The 24096-nt window shown below is 45.4% G+C and overlaps 1 protein-coding gene across 1 annotated transcript in view; it reads right to left on the bottom strand.

The window, feature by feature from the left end:
* GRID1 (glutamate ionotropic receptor delta type subunit 1) overlaps positions 1 to 24096 on the bottom strand; it is a 709310-nt gene that overhangs the window by 29548 nt on the left and 655666 nt on the right. Inside the window, exon 13 of the mRNA XM_063087271.1 lies at positions 14038 to 14233. Coding sequence (XP_062943341.1) covers positions 14038 to 14233 — 196 coding nt within the window. The remainder of the gene's footprint in view (positions 1 to 14037; positions 14234 to 24096) is intronic.

Here is a 24096-nt window from a genome sequence, read left to right as displayed (position 1 = left end):
CCAAATGGACTCTCATCCCTCACAGCAGAATGAGCTCTGAGCTCCACCTGTCAGAATTCACAGATTTGTAAAGTCGAAATATTCATTAACGTTTACCACTAGGGGTGCTTGTCAGGAGGGCTGGGTCGAACCCACTGCACGGCCCTGATGGAGGCCCTGCCAGATAGCCCAGGGAAGCGGACATCTCTATACTTACTAGAAAGTCCTTGTCATCACTTCCTCATGGAACTAACGGAGGCCGAGAATCCAGCGCACGGAATAAGTCCAAGTCCTGCTCCACGCGTGGACTCTTCAAACATTCCACTGCTGAGGGCTTTCTCTCCCAGGCTTACCATCTCTGTTTCCTTTATCTGACCCTCAGGGGGGCATGCTTTACAGAGCTTGGAGCTCACACTCGTCCTATGACTCTTCTGGTTTGAGTTAGTCCTCCTCTCAGCACCCCCCACACCACGTGCATGCTGTCTCTCGCTCTCTCTCACATACACACACACGCATATGTTTTAAATTTAAAATGTTGGGCTCAGAGCAAATCTTAATACATCTATGTTGGAGAGTAAAGAGAATGACCAACTTTATCAGAGCTAACCGTCCTAATGGAAACTGTTCATTCTTTGCCTATACGTTGTATATTATTAATGATGACATCACGATGATGATGATGATGATGATAGCAATAATACTAAAACACAAGGATGGCAGAAAGATCAGGATAAACTTTGAGCAAGTGTGTTAATGTTTTTGAGTTTTGCATTCCTTATTTGCTAAGTGGAAATGTCACAATATGCCCTGAGTGGTGAAGACAAGGTGCACAGGCACATGCCACATGTAATGACTTTTTATAAATGTTTTTTCCTTCCTCCTTTTCTCCTTTTTTTGTTCCTGGACAAACAACATTATACCAATGAAGTGGAAATAAAAATCAGCTAAACAAAAATTTCCAACATTCTGCTTGATGCAATAAATCAAAATTGTTTTCATCAGCAGTCGCTTCTTGATTTTAATGTAACCAAATAACAAAACAATTCAATTCAAAATGCAAAAACTTAAGTCGTAAAACCCCAAACAATAATACTCAGTGGAACAAACAGAATGGAATAAGCCCACATTTATAGCCGGCATTAAGGTGAAGCATATCAGACCTGGGTACAAAGCAAATTACAAGGCAGAGGAAATCTGAACAATAAAAGCAGATTTAAGGGGAGTCAAAACCCTCCCACTCCCTCTAATGAGGAGTTTGAAAATAATCAAAGTTAGCATGATGGCATGGATATTGGTTTGATTCCAGAGCTTACCCTACCAAATTATAAAAATCGCAAAAGAAAGTAATTGAAGAATTCATAACGAGATTTGCTTGGCAATGCTCAAAACCCAAAGCAAAGTAATTTAATAAGGGAGGCACAGTGGGGGCTTTCCCTGATCTTTGGACTGCATAATCCCAAACCAATCATCGTCAAACAGGATTAAACAGCAAGGGGTCAGGAAGGGGCCAACTTAGTCAATTGTGCGGAAGCTGGCTCCAGTGATACTGACAACGCCCCCCAGGCCCAGGGCAGGAACCCCCTGACCCCCTTCCCCTCCTCACCCCTCCTTGCCCTCGCTGCAGCTGGACCCCAGCAATCCTGCTCATTGGTCTTGAAGAAAGATGCACGTGACTGCATTTTCACCCACTTTTACTTCTTGCTCATTGAACATTTACTGTGCTTGAATTTTGAAAGGGTAAGAGGCTTTGAATGCCCCTGTGTTTTATCCCTGTGCCTACCTCTGCCCTGGCCCCACCCTGGAGAAGCTCTGAATCTAGCAAGGCCGTGACAGAGCAGGGTGCTGAGGACTGGGTGGCATCTTTGAGGCTGTGCTCTGGGATGCACAGTGAAGCAAGGGAGAGGAGGGAGCCCAAGAAGGCTCAGCAGAAGTGAATACTTCCATTATGTCTTGAGGGATCACCAGGAGCCAACCTGGCAGACAAAGAAAGGGAATGGAACAGTGCTGCAAGTAGCGTGCACCACATTGTGTGAAGGCATGCAGAGGGGAGGGGACTGTTCCGAACACAGGTGAGGGCAGGCAGGAACTGCGACCACAGGTCTCCCCCATTTCTGCAGTGTCACAAGGTAACAAGGTCGCTGGGTGAGAAAAGTCCAGGGTTCAAAGCCTGGGTTTAATACTGACTCAAGCTAGATGGTCAGCAAATCCCTGCCCTCTTGGAACCTCAGTTTCCTAAGTAATGAATGTGTCATGCTCAAGCACAATTGAGCTAATGCATGGGAGTAACTTCCCCTCCACAACCGATCCATCCCAGGTCTCTGTAATGGTAGCCATTCGATTAAATTAACCTTCTGATTGTCCAAACATTGATACTATGCACCAATGGAAGGAGGGTCAAGAAAAGAAGAAAACAAAATCCTTTTATTTTTGAAACAACATACTATCCCAAATCAGCCTTTGTCTCTCTGTTACCTTACACCAAACCTAACTCAGTTTCAGGAGGAAAGTGTCGTATCCACTTTTACATGTTAACTGAGCTCAGCACTAGTAAATGACTCAATAAGTAAATGAATGAATAAGTGGATAAAAGACCAAACATTTTAAATAGTAAATCACTGCAGAAATATATATTTGGGGGAGGGGTTGGTATGTGCATCATTTCTGATTATTGAACAACCATAGACTAACCATGATCTTATTTAATTTTCCCAAATCTTCCATAATTCATGTATCACAATTTATGACAGCAATGCCTAATGTAGCCCCAAGAAAAAGAGGATTGAAAAGAAAATGATTTCTGCTCCACCCTAATCCCTAGAATAATAAAGGGAAATACAGAGAAAATAAATGCATACACAAATACATATATACATCTAAAAAGAGAAAGGAAAAGAGAAAAAAATTTCAATAGAGTACAGGAAAAGTAGAAAAATACCAATTTATAAAAAGAGTTCTTCCACTAAAGATAAATCACAAGGATTTTATGAGGAAAAAGAAACTAAAACCTAAATATTCTTCTGATCCCCAAAATAAGAATGTAATTCATTCAAAGCCCACTTTTAGAAATACAAGGTAATATTTTGTCAAGAGCTTTAAATGTTTACATCCTTTTTCACACCATAATTCTACTTTTGAGAGTTAGACCTACAGAAATAAATGTAGCAACTAAATTAAAAAAAAAAAAACATTAGGCATAAAGATGCTCATTACAATATTATTTATATTTGTGAAAAAATGGAAGTGATCCAAATAACAATCGAGAAGAGACTAAATATAGTTGGCATCTATTTGATGAAATATTAATTAACCACTAAATGATTTTGATAAAGTTTTACAACAGTGTTAGAAAAATTCAAGATAAAATATATTTTTATAACATCACAATTACATTAAAATTTTGGAGAAATTCAAAAAAAGACTAGACAAAGTACACACAAGAATTCTTGGAGCCACGTTTATGTGGGGGAAAAAAAGGATATTTGATTGGTTTCCTTCTGATTATTTTTATTTTTTATTTTCTGGAATATTTTAAATTTTTCTTAATGATAGCATATACATATGTAAATTATAAACACATAACATAAAGATTTCCTCTCAAAACTGCTTATTATTGTAAAAGGTGACATGGATTGAGGGATATTTAAGTGCATTTGGAGTTAGGCTGGACCACAAAATGTGAAGAAGGCTCAGGCACATTTCACTTGGCCAGAGCATCTAGAATTCTAGAGGCTAAAGCCCAAGACCGAGAGAAGGGATTTTGAAGACAGTAGACGTTAAGCAGTGAAATACCTCTGTCCTTATTCTCCTGCAAGGAAGCTATACACTTAGCAGAAATAAAAACGGGTTTTGTTCACATGAAGTTCCACTGTCTTTTCTGCCTCTCTAATTTCCATTATATTTTTGTATATTTTATTTCCTGCTTCCCACTTCTTACACTTTTATCTTCAAAACAGAAAGGAATTGAGGCATATGGATTATAAAATGTGTGGGCATGATAGGACTATCTTAGGAAGCATCCTTCAACCTCACTAAGCAGAATATACCCCTGTTCTGTGCCCCACAGCTTTTTCCATATGAAACCACAGCCATCTGCTATCCTCCAGAACTCAATAGGGATATCTTTAAAAAATTAAGTCTGAGACTTCACATTCTGAACTGACTGACAATAAAAACAAAACATACAAAAATTCATGGGGTGCAGCTAAAACAGTGCTGAGAGGGAAATTTATAGCTCTAGTGCCTATATTAGGAAAGAGATCAAGCATAAAATTAATGATCTAAGTCTTAACATTAAGAAGCTATAAGACATAAGAGTGAATAATAACCAAAATAAATAGAATTAAAAAGGTTTTTTTTTTACAAAAAAAAAGCTAAAATCAATAAAATATAAATACAACAGTCAAAATCAATGAAGTCAAAAGATTTTTTAACAGGAAAACCATGTTCATTTAATAAATGATCACTTACTAAATGATTTAATAAATGATCCATTTATTAAATATAATAGCTATCAAAACCTCAACAGGCTTTTTTGAAGAAATCGATAAGATGATTCTGAAACTTAAATGGAAATGCAAAAGATCTAGAATTACCCAATCTTGTTAAAGAAGAACAAACTTGAAAGACTTATACTATGGATTTAAGGAATTACTAAAAGCTATAGTGATGAAGACATTTTTGTACTGGCATCAGACTAGACATTAGATCAATGGAACACAAAAGAGAATCCAGAAATAGACCAACAGGTATATGACCAGTTAATTTTCAATCAAGGCACCTAGTCTATTTGTTGAGTAATTATAAGCGTTTTTAACAAATGATGGTAGGTCAATTGGATATACATGTAGAAAAAAAGTGAACCTGGACCACTTCCTAATTCTATACACACATAGTAATTTGAGATGCAGCATAGCACTAAATGTAAAAACTTCTAGAAAAAAGTTTGCAACTTTGGAGTAGATAAAACATTTTTAGATAGGATACAAAAAGCACTAACCATAAAAGAAAAGAGAAAAACCTGATATATGGCTTTTTATCATAATTTAAAAATTTCTAAAAGACACCATTAAGAAAATAAATGGGCAAGTTACAGACTGAGAATTATATTTGCAGTACTTGTGTTTGTTCAAGGACTTATATCAAGAATATATAAAAGACTCACATAAATCAGCAATGAAAAGATAAAGAGCCCAATAAAAATTAACAAAAGACTTGAGCACACACTTCATAAAAGAAAATATATGGATGGCCAGGAAGCATATGAAAAAGTGCTCAACATCACCAGTCACCAAAGGAATTCAAGTGAAAACAATAATGAGATGTCTATTCACACCCACTAAACTGGCTGCAGTCAAAAAGACTGGCACTCCGAGTGTCGGTTAGGGTGTGCAGCAACTGGACCTTACAAGGACACAGGCAGTGTGTTACTAGAGGGAGTGCAAAATAGAATGACCACACTGTAGGTGGTTAGGCAGCTCCACACAGCAGGAAACATGTCTGCCCTACAACCCAGGAATCACTTCACCCTTTATTATGTAACAAAGAAAAATGGAAACACATCTCAACAAAAGACTTGCATAAAAATGTTCATATTGTCTTATTTATGGAAGCCCTGAACTGGCAACAACTAAAACATAGGTCAAGTGGAGAATGGATAAAGAAATTGCGGTTTAGTCATGCAGCGGAATCCTACAGAAAGAAGGAAGGAAGGACGGAAAGAAAGAAGACAGTGAGAGAAAGAGAGAAAGAGAGAGAGAAAGAGCTGATATCCACAACTTCAAAATTTCACAGGCATTTTGTTGGGTGAAAGAAGTCAAACATAAATACATATATTCTATATGATTCCAGTTGCACGTACTGCAGCGGCAGGTAACTTTAGTCTGTGGTGCTAGAAATCTGTAACTGGTTGCTTCTGGGTGTGGGGATAAGCAACTAGACAGTGACAAAAAACTTTTTAAGGTGCTGAAAATATTCTATATCTTGTTTTGGGTGGTTATTACACAATTGTATACAATTGTCTAAACTCATGAATGGACACTTAATATATGAACATTTTATTAATCTACTGTATGTCAATTATATCTCATAAACAGACTAAGCACTGTCTTTTTTTTTCCAATCTTCTTTTCCTAACATGGTATAGATGCTAAGACAGTTTGCTGACACCTACCTACTGTATATCTCGTGTGATAACCCACACTGTCTGCTTTAGACCTTACACGTGGTAAACTCACAACTAATCTGAGTAGGCTTTTCTCAAGTCTCACAGACTCAGAAAGGTAAATTCAAAGGCACAGATTAAACTAGGTTGAAAGTGGAATTTAAAACTCACTTCTAATTCCTAGAAGAAAGAAGCTTCTCAAATTACATTTCTTGAATGGATGAGTAGGTTCATAAATGAATGAATAAAGTGAAGGATCATTCAATGCGCAAAACGGATACGGTGCTTTTTGAGCAAGTATAAAAGGTATAAAGGTGAAGACACTCCAATGTGAATGGCTGGGAAAGACGGAGGTCATAGGATCCCTGGCCCGTGCGGGCTCGGAAGCAGAGAAAGGACACAGTTGGTGCCGTGGGGCAAGCTACCAGGATCCTTGCTGCCACTGGGAGCATGTACTTACTTTTTACCACCCAGGGATACTTAGTCCCTACTGGTCCCTTTTCTGGGAGGCCAGACCTGCATCTCTTCCATCATCTTGGCCAAATTCTCTCAGTCTTTGAATCTAGCATCCCAAAGGTACAAAAAAGTGCCATCACATATAAGCCTCTCCAACTTCACAGCAGGTCCTGCCAGCATGCCATGGAACCTGCCACATAGAAGGCTACCATCATCACCTCGCTCCTTCCCAATGGAGGGAGCTGTGGGGTGCCAAAGTTTCTGATCCATCCATGGAAGATGCAGTCCTTCTGGGGACCATCTTTTCTGCCACAGGGTATGGCCCCAGACACTCTGGGAGTGTGCGCAAGGAGAACAGAAAGGAGGAGGAAACGCCAGAGCTGAGAGGTGAGGCCCCCGCAGAGCATGGGGCCAGGGCATGCATCAGATCAGATCGGCGATGGAAACAAATAAGATTTGTGGCCTGTTTTCTTTCAGCATTTGCATGCACATTTTGTGACCTCAGCAATATTTACTGGGTGGAAAAAAACCACTTTTCTTTTTCAAGGGCTGGCCTCCAAAGCTACTTGCCTCTGAAAAATACTATCTCTAACCATAGGTCTGAAACAAACTACTTGTCGGTTTATTCAAAGAGCTCAATGAGCCGTGAAGATTGACATTTAAACTATTAACACTATATGCTATTTGACAATGTTATTAAATATTAGGTCTGATTCACGGAAGGGCTTAATGAATTGGTGATTCAGAGCAGCCCCGGCACTGCACAGAAATTGTGTTATGCTGAATGGTAGTTGATGGAGTTGACCAAGCTAAAGAAAAAAAAAACAAAAAAAACAAAAAACCACCAGCAACATTAAAATCTGACTTCATGTGACAAAGTTATTATCATATAAATTTGAACCACTTGCCAGCTCAATTCTGTATCTCAATGGATATTTTAATAGTTTGAGAATGAAAAGATAAAGTCACAGACGTAAGTAACCATTGCTGTGACACATGGAGGGAGGGGTGAGGCTTTTTAAACAGAGGAGTCAGGAATATATTTTACTGCTTTGGTGTCAGAGAGGAAGGGAAATGAGAGCACAAATAAAAAGGACACAAGGTGGTGGAAACGCACCGAGAGGGAGAAATGGCAATGTCACGCCATGGGAAGAGGCACAGTTGGAGTCAGGTTTTGATGCCTGTGCCCCTTCATGTCTGGGGGACCTTGGGCAAGTCACTTAATCTCTCTGAGGCTCAGGTCCAGTTTCTGAAGAGTTAATGAGGATCAGATAGCCTGTTCAGAATGAGAGTGATAAATATGCAAATCATCTGGCGCAGCTCCTGGTACATAGAGACTCCTCAACAGATTTCAAAGGGAGACTCTAGGCCAGGCAGGGAATAAAGCTGGGTCCTAGCAGAGTAAGGGAGAACTTTCTAGGCCACCATAGATAGACCTGGAAAGGACAAGGAACAACAGAGCTTGCATACTATTGGATGGTGCAGAACTAGAGGATGAGCTGCTTACTACATGTGCCTGAGAGCAGTTAGAGCGTGCAGGGCTAGATGATGTAATTCTACTGGTGCCCGTGAGCAGTTAGAGTGTGCAGGGCTAGATGATGTAATTCTACTGGTGCCCATGAGCAATTAGTGTGCAGAGCTAGAGGATGTAATTCTACAGGTGCCCGTGAGCAGTTAGAGTGTGCAGAGCTAGAGGATGTAATTCTACAGGCGCCCGTGAGCTATTAGAGTGTGCAGAGCTAGATAATGTAATTCTACAGGTGCCTGAGAGCGATTAGTGTGCAGAGCTAGAGGATGTAATTCTACAGGTGCCCGTGAGCTGTTAGAGTGTGCAGAGCTAGAGGGTGTAATTCTACAGGTACCCGTGAGCAGTTAGAGTGTGCAGAGCTAGAGGATGTAATTCTACAGGTGCCCGTGAGCAGTTAGAGTGTGCAGAGCTAGATGACGTAATTCTACAGGTGCCTGAGAGCGATTAGTGTGCAGAGCTAGAGGATGTAATTCTACAGGTGCCCGTGAGCAGTTAGAGTGTGCAGAGCTAGAGGATGTAATTCTACAGGTGCCCGTGAGCAGTTAGAGTGTGCAGAGCTAGAGGATGTAATTCTACAGGTGCCCGTGAGCTGTTAGAGTGTGCAGAGCTAGAGGATGTAATTCTACAGGTGCCCGTGAGCTGTTAGAGTGTGCAGAGCTAGATGATGTAATTCTACTGGTGCCCATGAGCAATTAGTGTGCAGAGCTAGAGGATGTAATTCTACAGGTGCCCGTGAGCAGTTAGAGTGTGCAAAGCTAGAGGATGTAATTCTACAGGTGCCCATGAGCTATTATAGTGTACAGAGCTAGATGATGTAATACTACAGGTGCCCGTGAGCTGTTAGATGATGTAGAGCTTGGGGCAGTGCCCCCTTGCTCTAGAACAGTAGTCTTCAAACTTTTTTTTATAAAGGGCCAGATAAATGCTTTAGGCTTTGTGGGCCATATGGTCTCTGTCGCAACTACTGAACTTTTCTGAAGTAGCAGGACAGAAGCCCTATATGGTACATAAATGAACTGGTGAAGTTGTGTTCCAATAAAACTTTATTTACAAAATCAAGCTCTGGCCCAAATTCAACCAGGAGCCATAGTTTGCCAACCCTTGGTGTAGTGTTTCCTCTGGCCTGATAGGTGCATGTGGCTGGCAGTAATGAAAGCTGCCTCTCTCCTCTCTCTGTGACACATCTCTTACCCCAAGAGAATGTTATCAAGAGACAAGCCTGAAAGGAACCCTGAAGCTATTTCACTTGTCCCCTCCATCAGGGAATCTAAGGAAGGTAACCCACTAACTGATGACAAAAACCATGTCCCAGTTTATCTGCCTCTCCTCAGCCTGACAGCAGACAGATGACTCACTCAGGAACAATCCAGTATCTATTAAGACTTACTGGGTGCCGGGTAGGTTTGTTGTAAAAACTGTGTATTGTGGTCACTTAATAAATACAAATTTCCTCCTCTTCCCAATTTTTCATGACCTCTTCACCGGGGCCCAGGAAGATCTGCCCTTGTCCTGTCTCAGTGACCACTGGCACAAAAGAGCAGATTTCAGTGGTGGGACAACCATGACATAAATTTTTTCTGGTTCTGATACTGCAGAAAAGGGTTCACCTCTTGCTAAGCAGTTCTCGCCTAAATTGCTTTAAGTCATTAACAGCCACATCACTCCCAAGAAAAAAATAATAGCAGCTCTCCAAGGTTACCCTAGATACCAAGCTCACCCTAGATACCAAGCTCCTTGACTTTTGTTGCAATTAGACATCGCTCCACTACCAAGCACTCTCTGGAAATGGAGCCAGGGTCACCAAAGAGCAACTGGAAATTACAAGTGTGATTGTCCTTTCATTGCTAAAGAAGTTTCCAAGAACAGTCTCTCGGAGGGCTTTGCCAGGCTGTTTGCACTGCACAGAAGCAGCCTCTGTTTGGAATTTGGAAAAGATATTCCTCCCAAAATATGAGGCTCAAGCTCATAACTCTACTTGCTGGATTTTTCCTAATGGTTGCTGGATTCTAGTCATAGTCCTCAGTCAGGGCGTGGCAATCTCCAGCCTGGTCTGCTGCAGGCGCAGGGACTCACAAGGTTTCTGAAGCCATAGCCTGCTGGTGGGGCAGGAGGCTGAGGCAGTGCCATAGTAGCAGGTGAGAAGAACCTTAGACGAGCATCTAGGTCCTATGGCCACCCAAACAGGCACATGAAGAAGGAAGATTTGAGAGTAAATCTGAGCTTTTCTACCAGTAAAAAATGCAGCACACTTCTTTTCTGACAATACTATAAACTCACTTTTATGACACTAGTCATAAAACTCTTAACATTTGTCTAGCTCCGGCAGTCAGCTTTTTTCTTAGAGATCCAAATGCAAGAGAGAGATTTGTGACCTCCAAAGCCAGCTTGGGGTTTATAAAATGAAGGTGTCATAAACGTAACGCATCCTATACAGTGAAGGAAAGATTAGATTCTGTGCTGTAAGGCTATTCCTTATTTTTCACATTGCTTTATTCACAAGTAAGACTCTAAATATCGCCAGAGGGTGAAGGACTGACTACTACTGCGTCGCCAATGGATTAGAGTCAGCAAGATGACAAGGAGGCGCATTCCTGACGCCGCACCTCCAGACGCATCACCCTCCAGAGGGCTTTCACGGTGTGTGCTGCCTCCTGTGGCCCAGGAAGCGCAAGGGCAGGCCAGGCACGGCATGTGGAGCTTGCAGGAGGGAAGGGCTGGCCCATGCGGGGAGCTGATCCTGCCTGACGTGGTCTGGACTTCTTTATTTGGAAGAGCGCATAGGTCCACAGAATGGGGTTAATGACAACCCTCGCTTCACGACACCCATCCACCTGTTCGGGCATGGCTCTCTTTTTAAATTAACTCGGTTATTCTTTATTATAATGAGAAATAAAAATAACTTTGAAAACTCCTGCTAATCTAAACCTAACACTCACCCCTGATTTACATCCAGCAATGTGCTTCTCTCCTTCCCGGGGCTCTGCCTCTCCCATCTGCAGCAACCACTACGGAGAATCTTCTATTTTGTCACTGTTTTGGATGTGTGTACATGTTTGTTTCATACATTTTTTAAAGGGTATAATGTAATAGATTATTTTCTATTAGTTGACCCATATGAAATTGCCTTTAATTCTTTTTTACTCAACATTATTTTGCTAAGATTCATCCATACTATTGAATGAAGCCATAGTTCATCCATTTCGTTGCAGACAGTATTTTTTTTTTCCCCTGTTAATGGTCACTTGGATTGTTTCCAGAGTTTTGGTTCTATAAGCAAGGCTACCATGGCCTTTCTTGTTTCCAGGAGTGCATGTGGACATTTATTTTGGGTGGATATACTGGAGTGGAACTGCTGGGCTGTAGGATACATAAATGTCCCTTTTTACAGGAGAATGATAAACTCTTTTCCAAAGTGGTTGTACTGAGTACACTCCCATCAGCAATTAGCCACCTGTTACTCCACGTTCTCTCTACCACCTCTCGTCTCGTCTTGTGCCAGTCTAACTGGTGTAGAATGATGTATCTTTAATGGTCCTGCTTCGCATTTTGCAGATCACCAATGGCTTCGAACATCTCTTCAAGTCATTATTGGCCATATGTGTCGCCTCTTCTTTGAAAGGGCTGTGCAAGTCTTTTAGCCTTTTGCTCATTTTTCTACTAAATTGTTTGAGCTTTTCTTACGGATTTGGAAAAGTTCTTGATATATTACTAATATTAATCCTACACTGGTTATATGTATAATAAGTATCCCCTCCCAGTGTGACTAGCCTTTTTATTTTCTTTAAAATGTCTTGTAATGAATAGCAGTTTAATAAAGTCAAAAGTAGCTATCTTTTCTTTTTAAAGTGTTTTCTGTAGCACTGCTTCAATGAATCTTCATAAGGTCCTGTGTGCATGGAGTATTGGCTCTCTCTGAGGGACAGAGAAAGCTGGGAGAGGGAACTCGAAGGCCATTTGGCCTGGGCCTCACATTCACAAAAGGCCTTCAATCAACTTTGTGTTCATTATCTCCAAATGAGGTCACCTACAGCCACAAAGATTCGCTGTCAGGGATGAAGAAAGACCTGGCAGCTCGAAGCTAGAGTGCCTTTCCTTGCAGTGCACTGAAAATTAAAACGTTCTAATAAATCTTGTGAGCATGAGAATAGCACAGTTACATTGCATTCTATTATTTTTGTTAAAGTATCACTTGATTAAATGTAAACATTCAAAATCTCCCATAATATGTATTTTTTTTTAGATATTTTAAGTCTCTAAGGAGACCCCCAAATGGGAATTTGCCCAAGCTGCTCTCATCTCCAAGAGCTTCCAGAAAGGGACTGTGGTGTGCTGCATTTTATACCATTGGTGAAGTGTGGAACTGTGATTCACCTCCAAATGTGTCAGGCTCCAGAACCCAGCCATTTTCTGCTGTTCAACATGGCTAAAAAGCAAGGAAAAGTCACCTGGAGCCAAGGGCTGTGCGAGAACATGTTCCCAGCGGGCACTCACCTGCACAGCACTGCAGCCAGGCGCTCCAAAGCAGGACTCAGGCCTCTCTCCCTGGACCCTCTGGGGCTCCCCTGGGAGAGGCTGGCAGATTGCTGAGGACCCTTCTCATCATGAAGAGCAGGATGGTGGACACTGGTAGCCTCAAAGCTTGCCCCAGGCTGTCCCCACATCCACTTTCCTCTGCAGGAAGGCAGGGCAGTCAGAGTGGCTGGAGAGGGGGGCCCATGGGTGTGTGTTAGACTCTCTGTGTGTGTGTGTGACTGTGTGTGTGTGTGTGTGTGTGTGACTGTGTGAGTGTGTGTGTGTGTGTGACTGTGTGTGTGTGTGTGTGACTGTGTGTGTGTGTGTGTGTGAGTGTGTGAGTGTGTGTGTGTGTGTGTGTGTGTGTGTGACTCTGTGTGTGTGTGTGTGACTGTGTGTGTGAGAAGGCTCCACGGAGGCAGTGCGTTGGTAGAGTACGGAAAGACGGGAGGAGATACTGAGGCAGCCGGGCAGCGGTCTGCTCAGAGAGGCAGGAGTGCTGTGCATCTTTCTCACACGGCTCACTAATGACCTCAAGGACAGCAGCACTGCATGTGGGAAACACTGGACAGAAGGACACAAGCCCCAGAAGCAGCCTTTTGACAGCACTTTCATCCCACCATTTTCATCCTCATCAAAAGCCACACAGCAGCGTGTGGCAGATCAATACCAAATCCTCAGCCTGGACCCAGGGAGTCCAGGGGGCAGAACCTGACTGGGAGTGCGACTGACCCTCATCTGTGTAATGGGCAGCAGTGCTAATTCGGGCCCTGGTGGGAAGTGAACTGAAATCAATGAGCAGCAGCCAGCACGCTGCTCGAGAGGGGGCAGCCTTTCCCCACCCTCTTCTCTCTGGCCTGGCCTCTTCCCACCTGACCTCCCGAGGTAAGGTTTTGCTCTGTACAGGCTTTGTCCCTGAATCCACCGCTTCTGCACAGCACAGCCCAAAGATACGCCTTGCCCACGTGGCCGGATCTTCCCCTCCCAGAGCGCCAGGCCAGCTCACAGTGCACCCACCCTGTCCCGAACCTCCACCCTCATTCCCTCCACCTCTCACCTGCTGCTCTGCTTCTGCTGCTGCCCAGCGTTCTCACCTGGGTGGGCAGGCCCCTCTGTGCCCCCACCCCACTGTCTCATGAGGAGGGCGGTCCAGGGCTCGGGCTTCATCTGCCTGCTCTTGCCCGCCCAGCACGCTCCTGGAATCTCAGGAGGCACATCATGAGCAGTCCCTCTGCTTCTGCTGCCAGGAAGGGGCATCTACCTAAAGAATGTGTGAAGAAGGACTACCCTGCCAGGGCCATGCAATGGCAGATGCCTCTGGGAAGATGTCTCCGAACTCGGAAATAGCCACACCCGCGGCCTCTGTCCCAGCGCACGTGCCCAAGTGCCAGCTCCCGCCTACCTTCCTGATGCCTTCTGAAGGACTGGACACACAGTTGTCAGCACCTCCGTTCTTGCTGATGGTCCGCCAGAGCTCGGCAAACGTGCTGTCCTGCTCCAGGGGGTTGGTGCCCTTGGCTCGGAAGTACTCGTACACTGCAGAATCCCGGACGGTGCCATAAGACATCTCCACTTGTTTGGACAGGTCCTGGAATGTCCTGAAATGCAGAAAGGCAGCGAGGAATGGATATGTGCTGCACACAGCACACTTTAGGGATATAAATGGGTTGCAAGCCCTTCCTGAAGCCTGAGCCGCACTGCAGACCACTGTTCACATTCCTCACACCCAACACCCAACAGCTCGAGTCCCTCAGCCCTGAGAGGGACTTGCCAGGCCCTCATTCTATCACAAGTGTGAGTGTAGACTAAATCAGTAAGGTTATTGAGGACCTAAAACCAGGTTCTGTGCTGAGCTCAAGGGATAAGAGGATAAACAGACATGACTCTGCCCTTGGGGAGCTTATAGTCCAGCTGCAGAAACAGACATACAAACAGATACTTACTCACCATTTAAATTAGAGTGAGGACAACATGAGACGCTATACACTGAAGATCTCCAACTCAAATGCCCGCAGAGGCTGGGCAAGAGAGAGTACCATGATGGCAAGAAGTTGGATGATGGTGATTGGCCCCTGGTACTCAGAGCTGGTATGGGGCAGACACACTCAGGGACGGGATCAGTTAAGAGGCACCCCACCCCCCACCCCCAAAGCTCACGGCTGTGCTGGGGTTCCAGCCAATCATTGACTTTGACCCCACCCCCCACTATTTGTTTTCAAAAAAAATTTTAAAACAGAATTTTTTTTTTTTTCTTTCCCAACTGGTAAAGGGATCACAACCCTCAGCAGGGTGTGGTCCACACCACACTCAATCAGTGAGCGCACCAGCCATCCGTACATAGGATCCAAACCCGTGACCTTGGCACTCTCAGCGCCGCACTCTCCTGAGTGAACCACGGGGCCAGCCCTAAAAACTGAATTTTTTAAATGAGATTTCCTGATTTTTTGAATGTTGACAATTGGTTAAAAGATATGAAGATAAAACAAAGCACTTGGGTTAATTGCACATGGCGGAGAGGCAGGTAGCTCCAGCCAGGTGCACATTGGAGGGAGGGAACACATCCTGGAAGACCCACCTGCAGCCTCAAAGCAGACGCCTGAGCTGGGAGTGGAGGAGGAGATACTTTGGCGAAGGGGGAATAGTCAGAGCAGGAAGGACCAGTGGGTACAAAGTTCCTACTTGCCCCTGGAACCCCAAGCAGTACCCAGCTCAGTGTGTTGAGAGACTGTCACATACCAGAAGGAACTGCAAAACACAAAATCCCAGTGGGGAGCCAGGCTCTCTCGCCAGCCTCCAAGGGAATCACTCTTTATTTATTTCTCCTCTGGAAATCTCAGTCTCTCCTCTTCAACCCAAATCATCATCCCTACCTCTGACCAAGTCACTGTTTACATAGGAAGAGGCAATCTTCTTGACCTGGTCTACATGACCCTCATCTTCTGGTCTTTTCTGCAGCTGCTGTCCTCCACCCACCCCCAGCACCACAGACAATCTTGAAATGAGAAATCCCACGCACTCCTCATCTATGGAAACAGACATGGAGCTCCCTCCATTGGAATCCCTTATATCATTCACCCACCCATACACTTCTAGAAGCCCCTTGAAGATCCAGCTGCCACCTCTCTCCTGAGAAGCCCATTCCTGGCCTGACGGTGCCTACACCTTGCAGGCGTCTCTGGCAGCATGATCCCTCCGTGGTTTCAGAGAGCAGCATACCAGAGTGAGGGCAGCCGGGGCTCCGGAGTCCAACTACCTGCCTTGCCTCCCAGCCCTACCATTACTAACACTGCCAACCCAGGCAAGTTAGCTGACTTCCTTGTGCCTCAGTTTCCAAACATTTTAAAAATGGGGATAGAAGCAGAAGATTACTATGAGGATTAAATGGAATGTGTGTTCAGCTCTTTGAGCTGTGCCTGATGCAAAGTCAGTGGTCAGTAACCAGAAGCAATTATTCTGAGCTTATATGTCTGGGTCCCCAATAGACCACAAGAACATGAAAGACTGGAGCTGAAGCAGCCCAGTCTTCACGTCTGCAGCCCTGTACCCGGAGCCGATGGCAGCCTTCAGAGCAGGCACACGGAGGGGCCAGCAGTGGGTGCCGCGTCCTGCTTTGGAGACATTCCACAGTGTTGCTTCAGTCCCTGCTACGTGGCCAAGACACAGGGCTCAGTACTCACTTCAATACATTACAGATGAAAGGAATCATAAAATAACAAATTTGACAAAGAAATCTTTCTAATTCTTGTCCATTATTTATACCTAATTGAAGCAAGATGTTCCTTTGCTTGAACAGCCCCAAGGGTTGTAACTCTGTCGTAATTTGCCTGTAATGAAAGGAAGGGGGATCTTTTTTCCCCACTTTATTTTTCTCATGGTAATACAAACAAACACAAGGCTTTGATGAATGGGAAACATCAGGATGAATTACACAGTTGAGTCTAAATACTGAACTGCTCTAAATTACTGCAGTTTCCATAAGTATGCAATGAATGCATAGCTGCCAGGAAGCTCGGCATGGCTGTTTCATCCCCACATGTGAAACGGAGATTTCCTCTTGGTACTTATTCATGATGGTGCTCAGGGCCAGAGGCTCAGGGAGCATCTCTGGGTGACAAGCAGGCAGCCTGAATGTTTATGGCTCTGCGTCAATTCCTGTCTAAGTATAGCTCATTGTTCTCTCCCAAAACTACATCTCCACCTTACTAGTGCCAGCCTCATGGCTCCCACCCCTGGCCCTGCAACCATCACCTCTCAGACCCTCCGTCTATGCAGAGAGTTCTCTCCTATCTCAGATGCCCATTCCCTCATTCAGCCAAGGTTTCCAGGCTCACTAACATGCCCAGCACACCACAGGCACTACCATCATAGCTCAGGCTGAATAAACCCATAAAGGCTATCTGGGGCTTTCAGTGGGAGGGCCCAACTGATGCCCCAAAGCCATCATCTTCATGGGGCGGACATGCTCTTGTCAGAGTGCACAGTTTTGGAAGGGACACACAGGGAGGAATAAAGGAGAACAGGGACAACCAGCCATCGAGACTGCCAAGCCAACAGGGGCAGTCAGCAGAGGACAGATGTTGAAGTCAGATAGGATATCCATCCAAAAAAGTGACGGAAGCTTTGCCAGGAAGAGGCTGCACTGGGGGTGCACTCAATTTAGTACTTTTCTGAAGTCAGTCTCTTCAGCAACAGCTGCTAGAGAGTACCCAGTCACCCCCACCACAGAGAGATGACGGAGACATGCCCATCGTAGGTGGGGTCTCTGTGAACCTCAGGTGTACAGTGCAACTCACTGGAGTTACTGAGCCAGTTACTTTACCAACAGTGCCTGGATGTCTACTAAGGTAAAGCAGTGAGGCACACAGGGAAGGAATGGGGGACTGCAAATGGTCATAGAAGTAAACCAACAGTGACTAAACAGTGTGAGTAGGACGGAAATACAGGTCTGTATGGGGGACCCCAGAAGCACAGAGGTGGAGTAGCTAACCCAGGGCCAGAGCTCAGGAAAGGCTTCCTAGAAGAGAAAACAAGAAGCCAAGTCCTGAAGGACGGGAGGAGGCAGCCCGATGGAGAACCAAGGAGTAGAGTGTCCCAGGAAGAGAAGACAGTACCCAAGAAGGCACTGATGTGTGCAAAACACAGCTCATTTGGGACACACCGGGGGGTAGTTCATATCACCTAAAAAGACACAGCTTATGGAATCTGGCAGACCTGGGTGTGGTCCTGCCCCTGAACGCCTTAGCTGTTTGACATAGACCAATAGCTCTCAGAGGGTGGTCGTCAGAGCTGCAGCATTAGCAGCACCTGGGCATTATGTGCAATGCAGATTCCTGGGCCCCACCCTAGATGTACTGAATCAGAAAGTCTGGGGGTGGCACTCAGCAGTCTGTTTTCACAGCCCTCCATGGGATTCTGATGCATGTGCATGTTCCAGAACCACGGACTGAGGCAAGTCCTCTAATGTCTGAGGACTTCATTTTCATCACTTGCCCTGTCCCACAGGGCTGGGGAAGGTGACGATCACAGACGTATGCCCGGCACATCGTCAATGTTTAATAAATGCGAACTCTTTGATGAGACTGCCAGCAAGTAGTTCAAATGGTTGAAGCATCGGCCCACGTGAAGGGGTCATGGGTAACGGGACTAGAGTGGTCACTCCTGGATCTTAGCAAGCATGGGCGGGCAGCATGTCAAAGCTTCTGGCTCACGTGATTGGAGCCTATCTGCCCATTTGCCCATCATCTGTCTCCCCAGGAAGGAGCCCATAGCCCATCTTGTTACTTCCAACTTGCTGCTAAGGTACATGCAAATACCTCCCCATCAGCACCCAATCTGCTGCCTTATCAACAGCACACAGTTTAGGCACCCAGGGTACCTAAAGTGATGACCTGGGAAAGTGTGAGCCCAGGATGAGCAAGAGATCCATATCCAATGGAAGGTGATTTGGACCCTTGATTTGTGGGCCATGATCATAACTGCCCAGCAGAGGCCCCCCGAGATAGTAGTGACCTGGGCAAGGAGGGGTTCAGGCAGAATGGCTTCCCAGGCCTCATCCCCAGGCTGCCCACCTGGCCTGGCCTGGCTGATGTAGTAACGTGGTGTCAGCACTGGCACCATCTCTATGTTCTTACTTCACCTTTTGGTAACATTTAGCACTAGAATCCCCTATGGCTAAGCCTGGCCTCTCCTCCACACTTACATTTGGACCAATATCTTCTATTCCACTGTGCCCTCCTGAAACTGGGTTTGGGACCAATGGGAGCTGCTCTTCTGTATCTCCTGCCTGCGATTGCTGACTTTTGGGGTCTCCCAAGCTAAAAGCAGAGCTGACACCTATGAGCACATCAATCTGACTTGCAAAAGGACTTTGTAGGCATCCCTTGCCTCTGAGAGCAGTTTCCTCCAATGAAACACGCACCTCCTGGAAGCCCCGCAACGTCTCCTTCAGCTGTGGCCAAGGACAGTCTCGCCAGCTCAGCAGCACCTCCCTTCCTCCCCATACCTTTCTTCATAAACCAATCTTACTATTTCCTAGATACATTTTCATTAACAAAGAGATAACTGTGTTTGCAGCATGAGAAAAACCAATAATACAGAATTTATAAATATATCTTCGCCATGTTACAGAAATATTTATGTTGGCAATGGAAATAAATACACTGCAACAAGAGCAGAATCAATATACAGTATATGTAAAACAGATTCCAAAGACTGTGGGGATGCCATAACCATGGGCCTGATAAATCTAAGTCTCGAAGCCCTATTATTCTTCCTTAAGGAGAAAAGAAAGTAGTGGAGTGGCCCAAAAGGCACAGGGGTGGAAACGATCATCCTTGTCACTTGAAGTTGTCTTAACTCCAGCCCACAGATGCTTTTGCTGTCATCCTCATGTCTGACTCTACAGGAGCTGATGCTGCACAAAGTAGTTGGTATTGCTTGGCACAGTTTCCACAACCCGCTACAGTCCCTCCGGCACCGTGACACCCACTCTGGGCCCATGGTCCTGCCCTGCTGGGTTTCATCCCCAGGGCTCCGTTCCTCCCTCTGCTTTGATCTTTCTCCCATGCAGTGCGAGCCTCCCCACGTGCCCTCCTTCTTTCATTCACTGATCTTCAAAAAACCACATTTTCTGAAAACAAATGTCAGCAATGACAACAACAAAAACACAATGATTAGGTAATGCCTGGGGTGAGCAAACTTTTGTGAGGCTCCGAGGGTCACGTAAGACTCTGTGATATATTCCTCGTTTTTGTGGGGTTTTTTGTTTTGTTTTCCTAAGACTTTAAAAATGTCTGAAATGAGAAAAGCAGCCTTAGCTTGCAGGCAGTAGGAAGACAGGCTGCAGGCAGGTTGTGGCCTGCGGGGGTGTAGTCAGCCAACCCCTGATGTCACGTATCAAGTGATGAAAAACGCTATGAAGATTAATAAAGCAGAGTAAGGGGTACAGAAAGCGATGGAGGAACTGATTATATAAGCAGCCAGGGTGGGTGTTTTAGCCACTGGAGTTTACATCTAGGGCGTGTGTTTCTCCAGTACCATTTCTTACACTGGACTGAGAGGAGCGAGCCCACAGGGGCAGGGCTGAGACCTGCACAGGCCGCTGTCCCACCGAGGAGCAGAGGCCGGCCTGGGTGGAGCCACCCTGCCAGCCTCTCCAACCCTGGAACATTTACCCTGGGACCTTCCGGGAAGCTGGGAGAAGGTGCTGCTGGAGTGTACACAGGGCTCCGTGGTATCCAAAGCCAGTGACTGAAGTCCAAATACAGTATAGGGACACTCAGTGACACACCAGGATGTGTGGCCATGGCAGGAGATGTCATGCTTTCCCAGGCACAAAGCCCTTCTCAAACATGTACCCAAATGCCATCCTGGGAGGGCCAGTGAGCTGCACCACCTTCCTCCCTCCACAATGTTTTCTCTCCAAATCCCATTTCTCTGATCCCTGTTGAAATGAAAGATGCCCAAACTAAACTTAAAAAAAAAAAAAAAAAAAAAAACCCTCAAAGACTTCCTACATAATATATTTCCATTCTTGTAAAAAGTAACCATTAATAAATGTAAATAAATATAGGAACAAAAATAGGAGTAAGCAGTGAACAGCAAGATTTCTGCTTCTTACAAACATATTTCTGTAAAATTTGCATTTGTTATCATGTGGTAGACAAAAAATGTGATCTGAGTGAGTTTAAACGTCCTTCTGCTGCCCACGCGTCAGTCCCGGGCCTTCGGGTCCGAGCTCTGCACTCTCCCTCTGCTGCGCGTCCACCCCTCCTCCTGGACCCCCTCCCCAGGCAGCCGAGGCCCACTTGGAGGAGGGGGGCCTCTTTTCCAGCCCCTCCAACCTCCACCCTGCTGCTCACAGGAGTGGGCTCTGAGAGGGCCATGATATTTGCACCTTCCATCTCCACAGCAAGACAAACACACTCAGACTGACCTAAATGGGCCCGAGACCATCCCGGCATGCAGGGCCCGTCAGGACCGAGGCCCCCACTCAGGGCAGGCTGCAGTTTCCCTCAGTTCTGCCTCTTCTGCCTGGACTCAACCCAGGCCTGGTGCCCTGACCCCAAAGCAGACCAGGGTGGCCAAGACGTGGGTTCCTGAAAGGTGAGCATAGGCGTCGAATGTTTCTGCCTTGCCAAACTCAGCCAGCACCCTGGAGGTGAGCAGGGCTCAGTAATGGGAGCTATGAAAATCACTTCAATGAGGTCAGGTAACTGGGGGCCGGGGGCCAAGCGCAGCCCTGGTGTGCGGCAGAACCTCGGTGTCCACACTCTTCACAAGTAAAGGCTGGGCCCTACTGCCCTCGGCAAAGGAGGCTCAGCCAGGGCTGCCTCCTCCAGCCTCTCTACAGGTACCCTGCACTCGGGTGCCAGCCCAGCCAACCTCCTGCTCTTTTGGGGCTCCAAGCCGTCACTCAGGCTCCTGTCCCGTAGGAAGAGTTCCTATAGGACGTGCCCCTTAACTATGTGTTCTGGGCTTAGCCCTCTCCTAAGGACACTCCCTTGTCCTTGACGTACTATGCCTCCCAACCACAAGCTCCCCTGAAGCACAAGCTCTGTGTTCACCTCCAGATCCACATCAGCCCACATCTGCTCTGGCAGAAAATAGGAGCTGAGTCATGTTTTCTGGAAGGAGCAACTCTGGTTTAAAAGAACTTTGTGCTTATAGCTGAATGGCTGAATATGACTGGGGAAAATCCAGGCTGGAGACCAGCACAATGACAGGTCTAACTTTAGAGTCATGACCACAACCCTCCAGTGGACCCTTAATGCTGCCTGGCAATTGTCTGAACTTCCCAGGGCCATCTCTTCTCCCACTCTCTGAGATGATGCTTTATTGTGAGCCTGCTTCTGATTTCCTAAAGGTAGGAGCCATCAGTAGAGAACTTTGCTTTTCGAAGGAACTACCTTTTCTAAATCACCAAGCACCCAGCTGCTGTCCTCTGAAAATGGCGCTCTGCCCTACTCCTGCTCGTGTCTCACTGTTTGCCTCCTGGACCCCAGGCTGTCTTGCCTTCTCAAAGTAATTGCTCTTCCAGTTGTCACCTCTTTCTCCTGCATCACAAAATCACTTCTCTCTGTAGATCATTCTCATTGCTGGAAAATACATACATCTTCCAACTTTAAAAAAAAAATCCTTCTTCGAGATCACCTTCCAGTTAGCTCTCCTTCCAGAAAGTTACCTATGGTTACCATCTCTATTACCCACTTTGCATTGCTCATGAACCTGATGCTTTCATCCCACCACTGAAGGGAAGCTGTTTTTGTTAAGGTCATTAAAGTTCTCCCAAATACAGTGGCCAATGCTAGTCCCCACTCCAGCCCCCAGCAGCAGCACTCGGCAGATGGATTGCTCTGTTCTTCTTGAAGCTCTTCCTTCATTTGGTTTCCAGGACATCACTCTTTATTAGCTCTTCTCCTATCTTGCAGCCACCTCCTATCCATCTTCCTTCCTATGTCTTCTTTCTCTTCCTAGACTCTTCATCTTGGAGTACCCCAGGGCTCAGGCCACAGATCCCTTCTCTTCTATATGACAGCTCTTTGCCCAGAATCTTATCAAGTCCATGGGCTGTAGATACATCTGTACACTGATGACCTCTGTTATATCAAGCTAAAATTTGGCCTGAGAAAGCCTTTGTACTCGCGTACTTGAGTTCTGATGCACAAACCACAACCTTAGTACGTAAATAAATTGAAAACCTAACTCAGGAGCATGCTTTCTTAACAATAGCTGAGTCACAGCAGTCACGGCAGCCGTACTTCAACCATTCATAGGTAGCCAACTGTTCAAACCATGTTCAAATGAGGCAAATGCCCAGCTTTGACCAGTCCAGCTTTTTCTGTTTCCTGCACATCACTTTATTTGTCTGTTCATAGATCTTACCCGACCATGTGGCAGTCCCGGCGTCTCTCTGAATCTGTTCTGATTCTGAGGGTTGCCTGGTTTGCAAATCACTTTTTTTTTTTTCTCTCTTTTTTGCTCAGTTAAGCTTTGTTAAATTTAATTTGTCTAAAGTTTTTCTTTAACACGCTCAATAGGCCACCCCAGCCCTGACCCACTCCACTGACTCCAGGCAACTGCTCACCTGACAGCTCCTTTTGGGTAGCTAATAGGTCTCCAGCCAAACATGGTCAGATTCAGGCTCAAATTGCAAACCTTGAAACCCACAACCCAAAGGGCTCTTCCTCGAGGTCTCCCGTCTGGGTCAAATGCTGTTCTAGTCCTTGAGATGCTGTGGCCAAAAGCCTTGCAATCCTTGCTAACTCCTCTTTTTCCGGCCAACCTCACATACAACTTCAGCATATCTGATCTCTTCTACTATCCAGACAGACCCAGAATCAGATCTCTTCTCATCAACTTGAAATCTACACCTTACCTGGATACCGAGACCATCTCTCTACTGGCCTCTCTGTTTCCACCTTTAACCGACCATCTCTCTACTGGCCTCTCTGTTTCCACCCTTAACCCCTATTGTCTATTCCCAGGGGGCAAACAGATTGACCCTTTAAAAATCTATTCCAGATCATGTCACCTCATTATTCAAAACCCTCCAGTGACTTCTTGTCTCTCAGAGGAACATCTGAAATGCTCACGAGGCCTCAAATGTCCCACATGATCTGGAGCCCAATACCTCTGTTCTCACCACACCAGCCTCCTGCCTTCTCATCTTGGGGTTTTGGTAGCTGTTTTTTACCCTCAGCCTGGTATACTCTTCCCTCAAATCTCTAATTGGATCCCTCTCTCAGTGTCTTGGGTCTCTGATCAAATGTCACCTTCTCCATGAGGCTTTTCCTGACAACCCTATATAAAACACTACTCTCCTTAAATTATGCAATAAAAATAAAGCAATATATCACAATCTGACACATACGGCTGTTTAATGTCAGTTCTCCCCCTAGAATAGGACTTGGCTGTTTGCTTTATTGCTATGTCATCAATGTCTACAACTTGGGTGACCAAC

The sequence above is a fragment of the Cynocephalus volans genome, chromosome 2, assembly GCF_027409185.1.
Source record: "Cynocephalus volans isolate mCynVol1 chromosome 2, mCynVol1.pri, whole genome shotgun sequence".
NCBI lineage: Eukaryota > Metazoa > Chordata > Mammalia > Dermoptera > Cynocephalidae > Cynocephalus > Cynocephalus volans.
The sequence above is the reverse complement of the archived record's forward strand: the minus strand, read 5'-3'. Positions and strand labels throughout refer to the sequence as shown.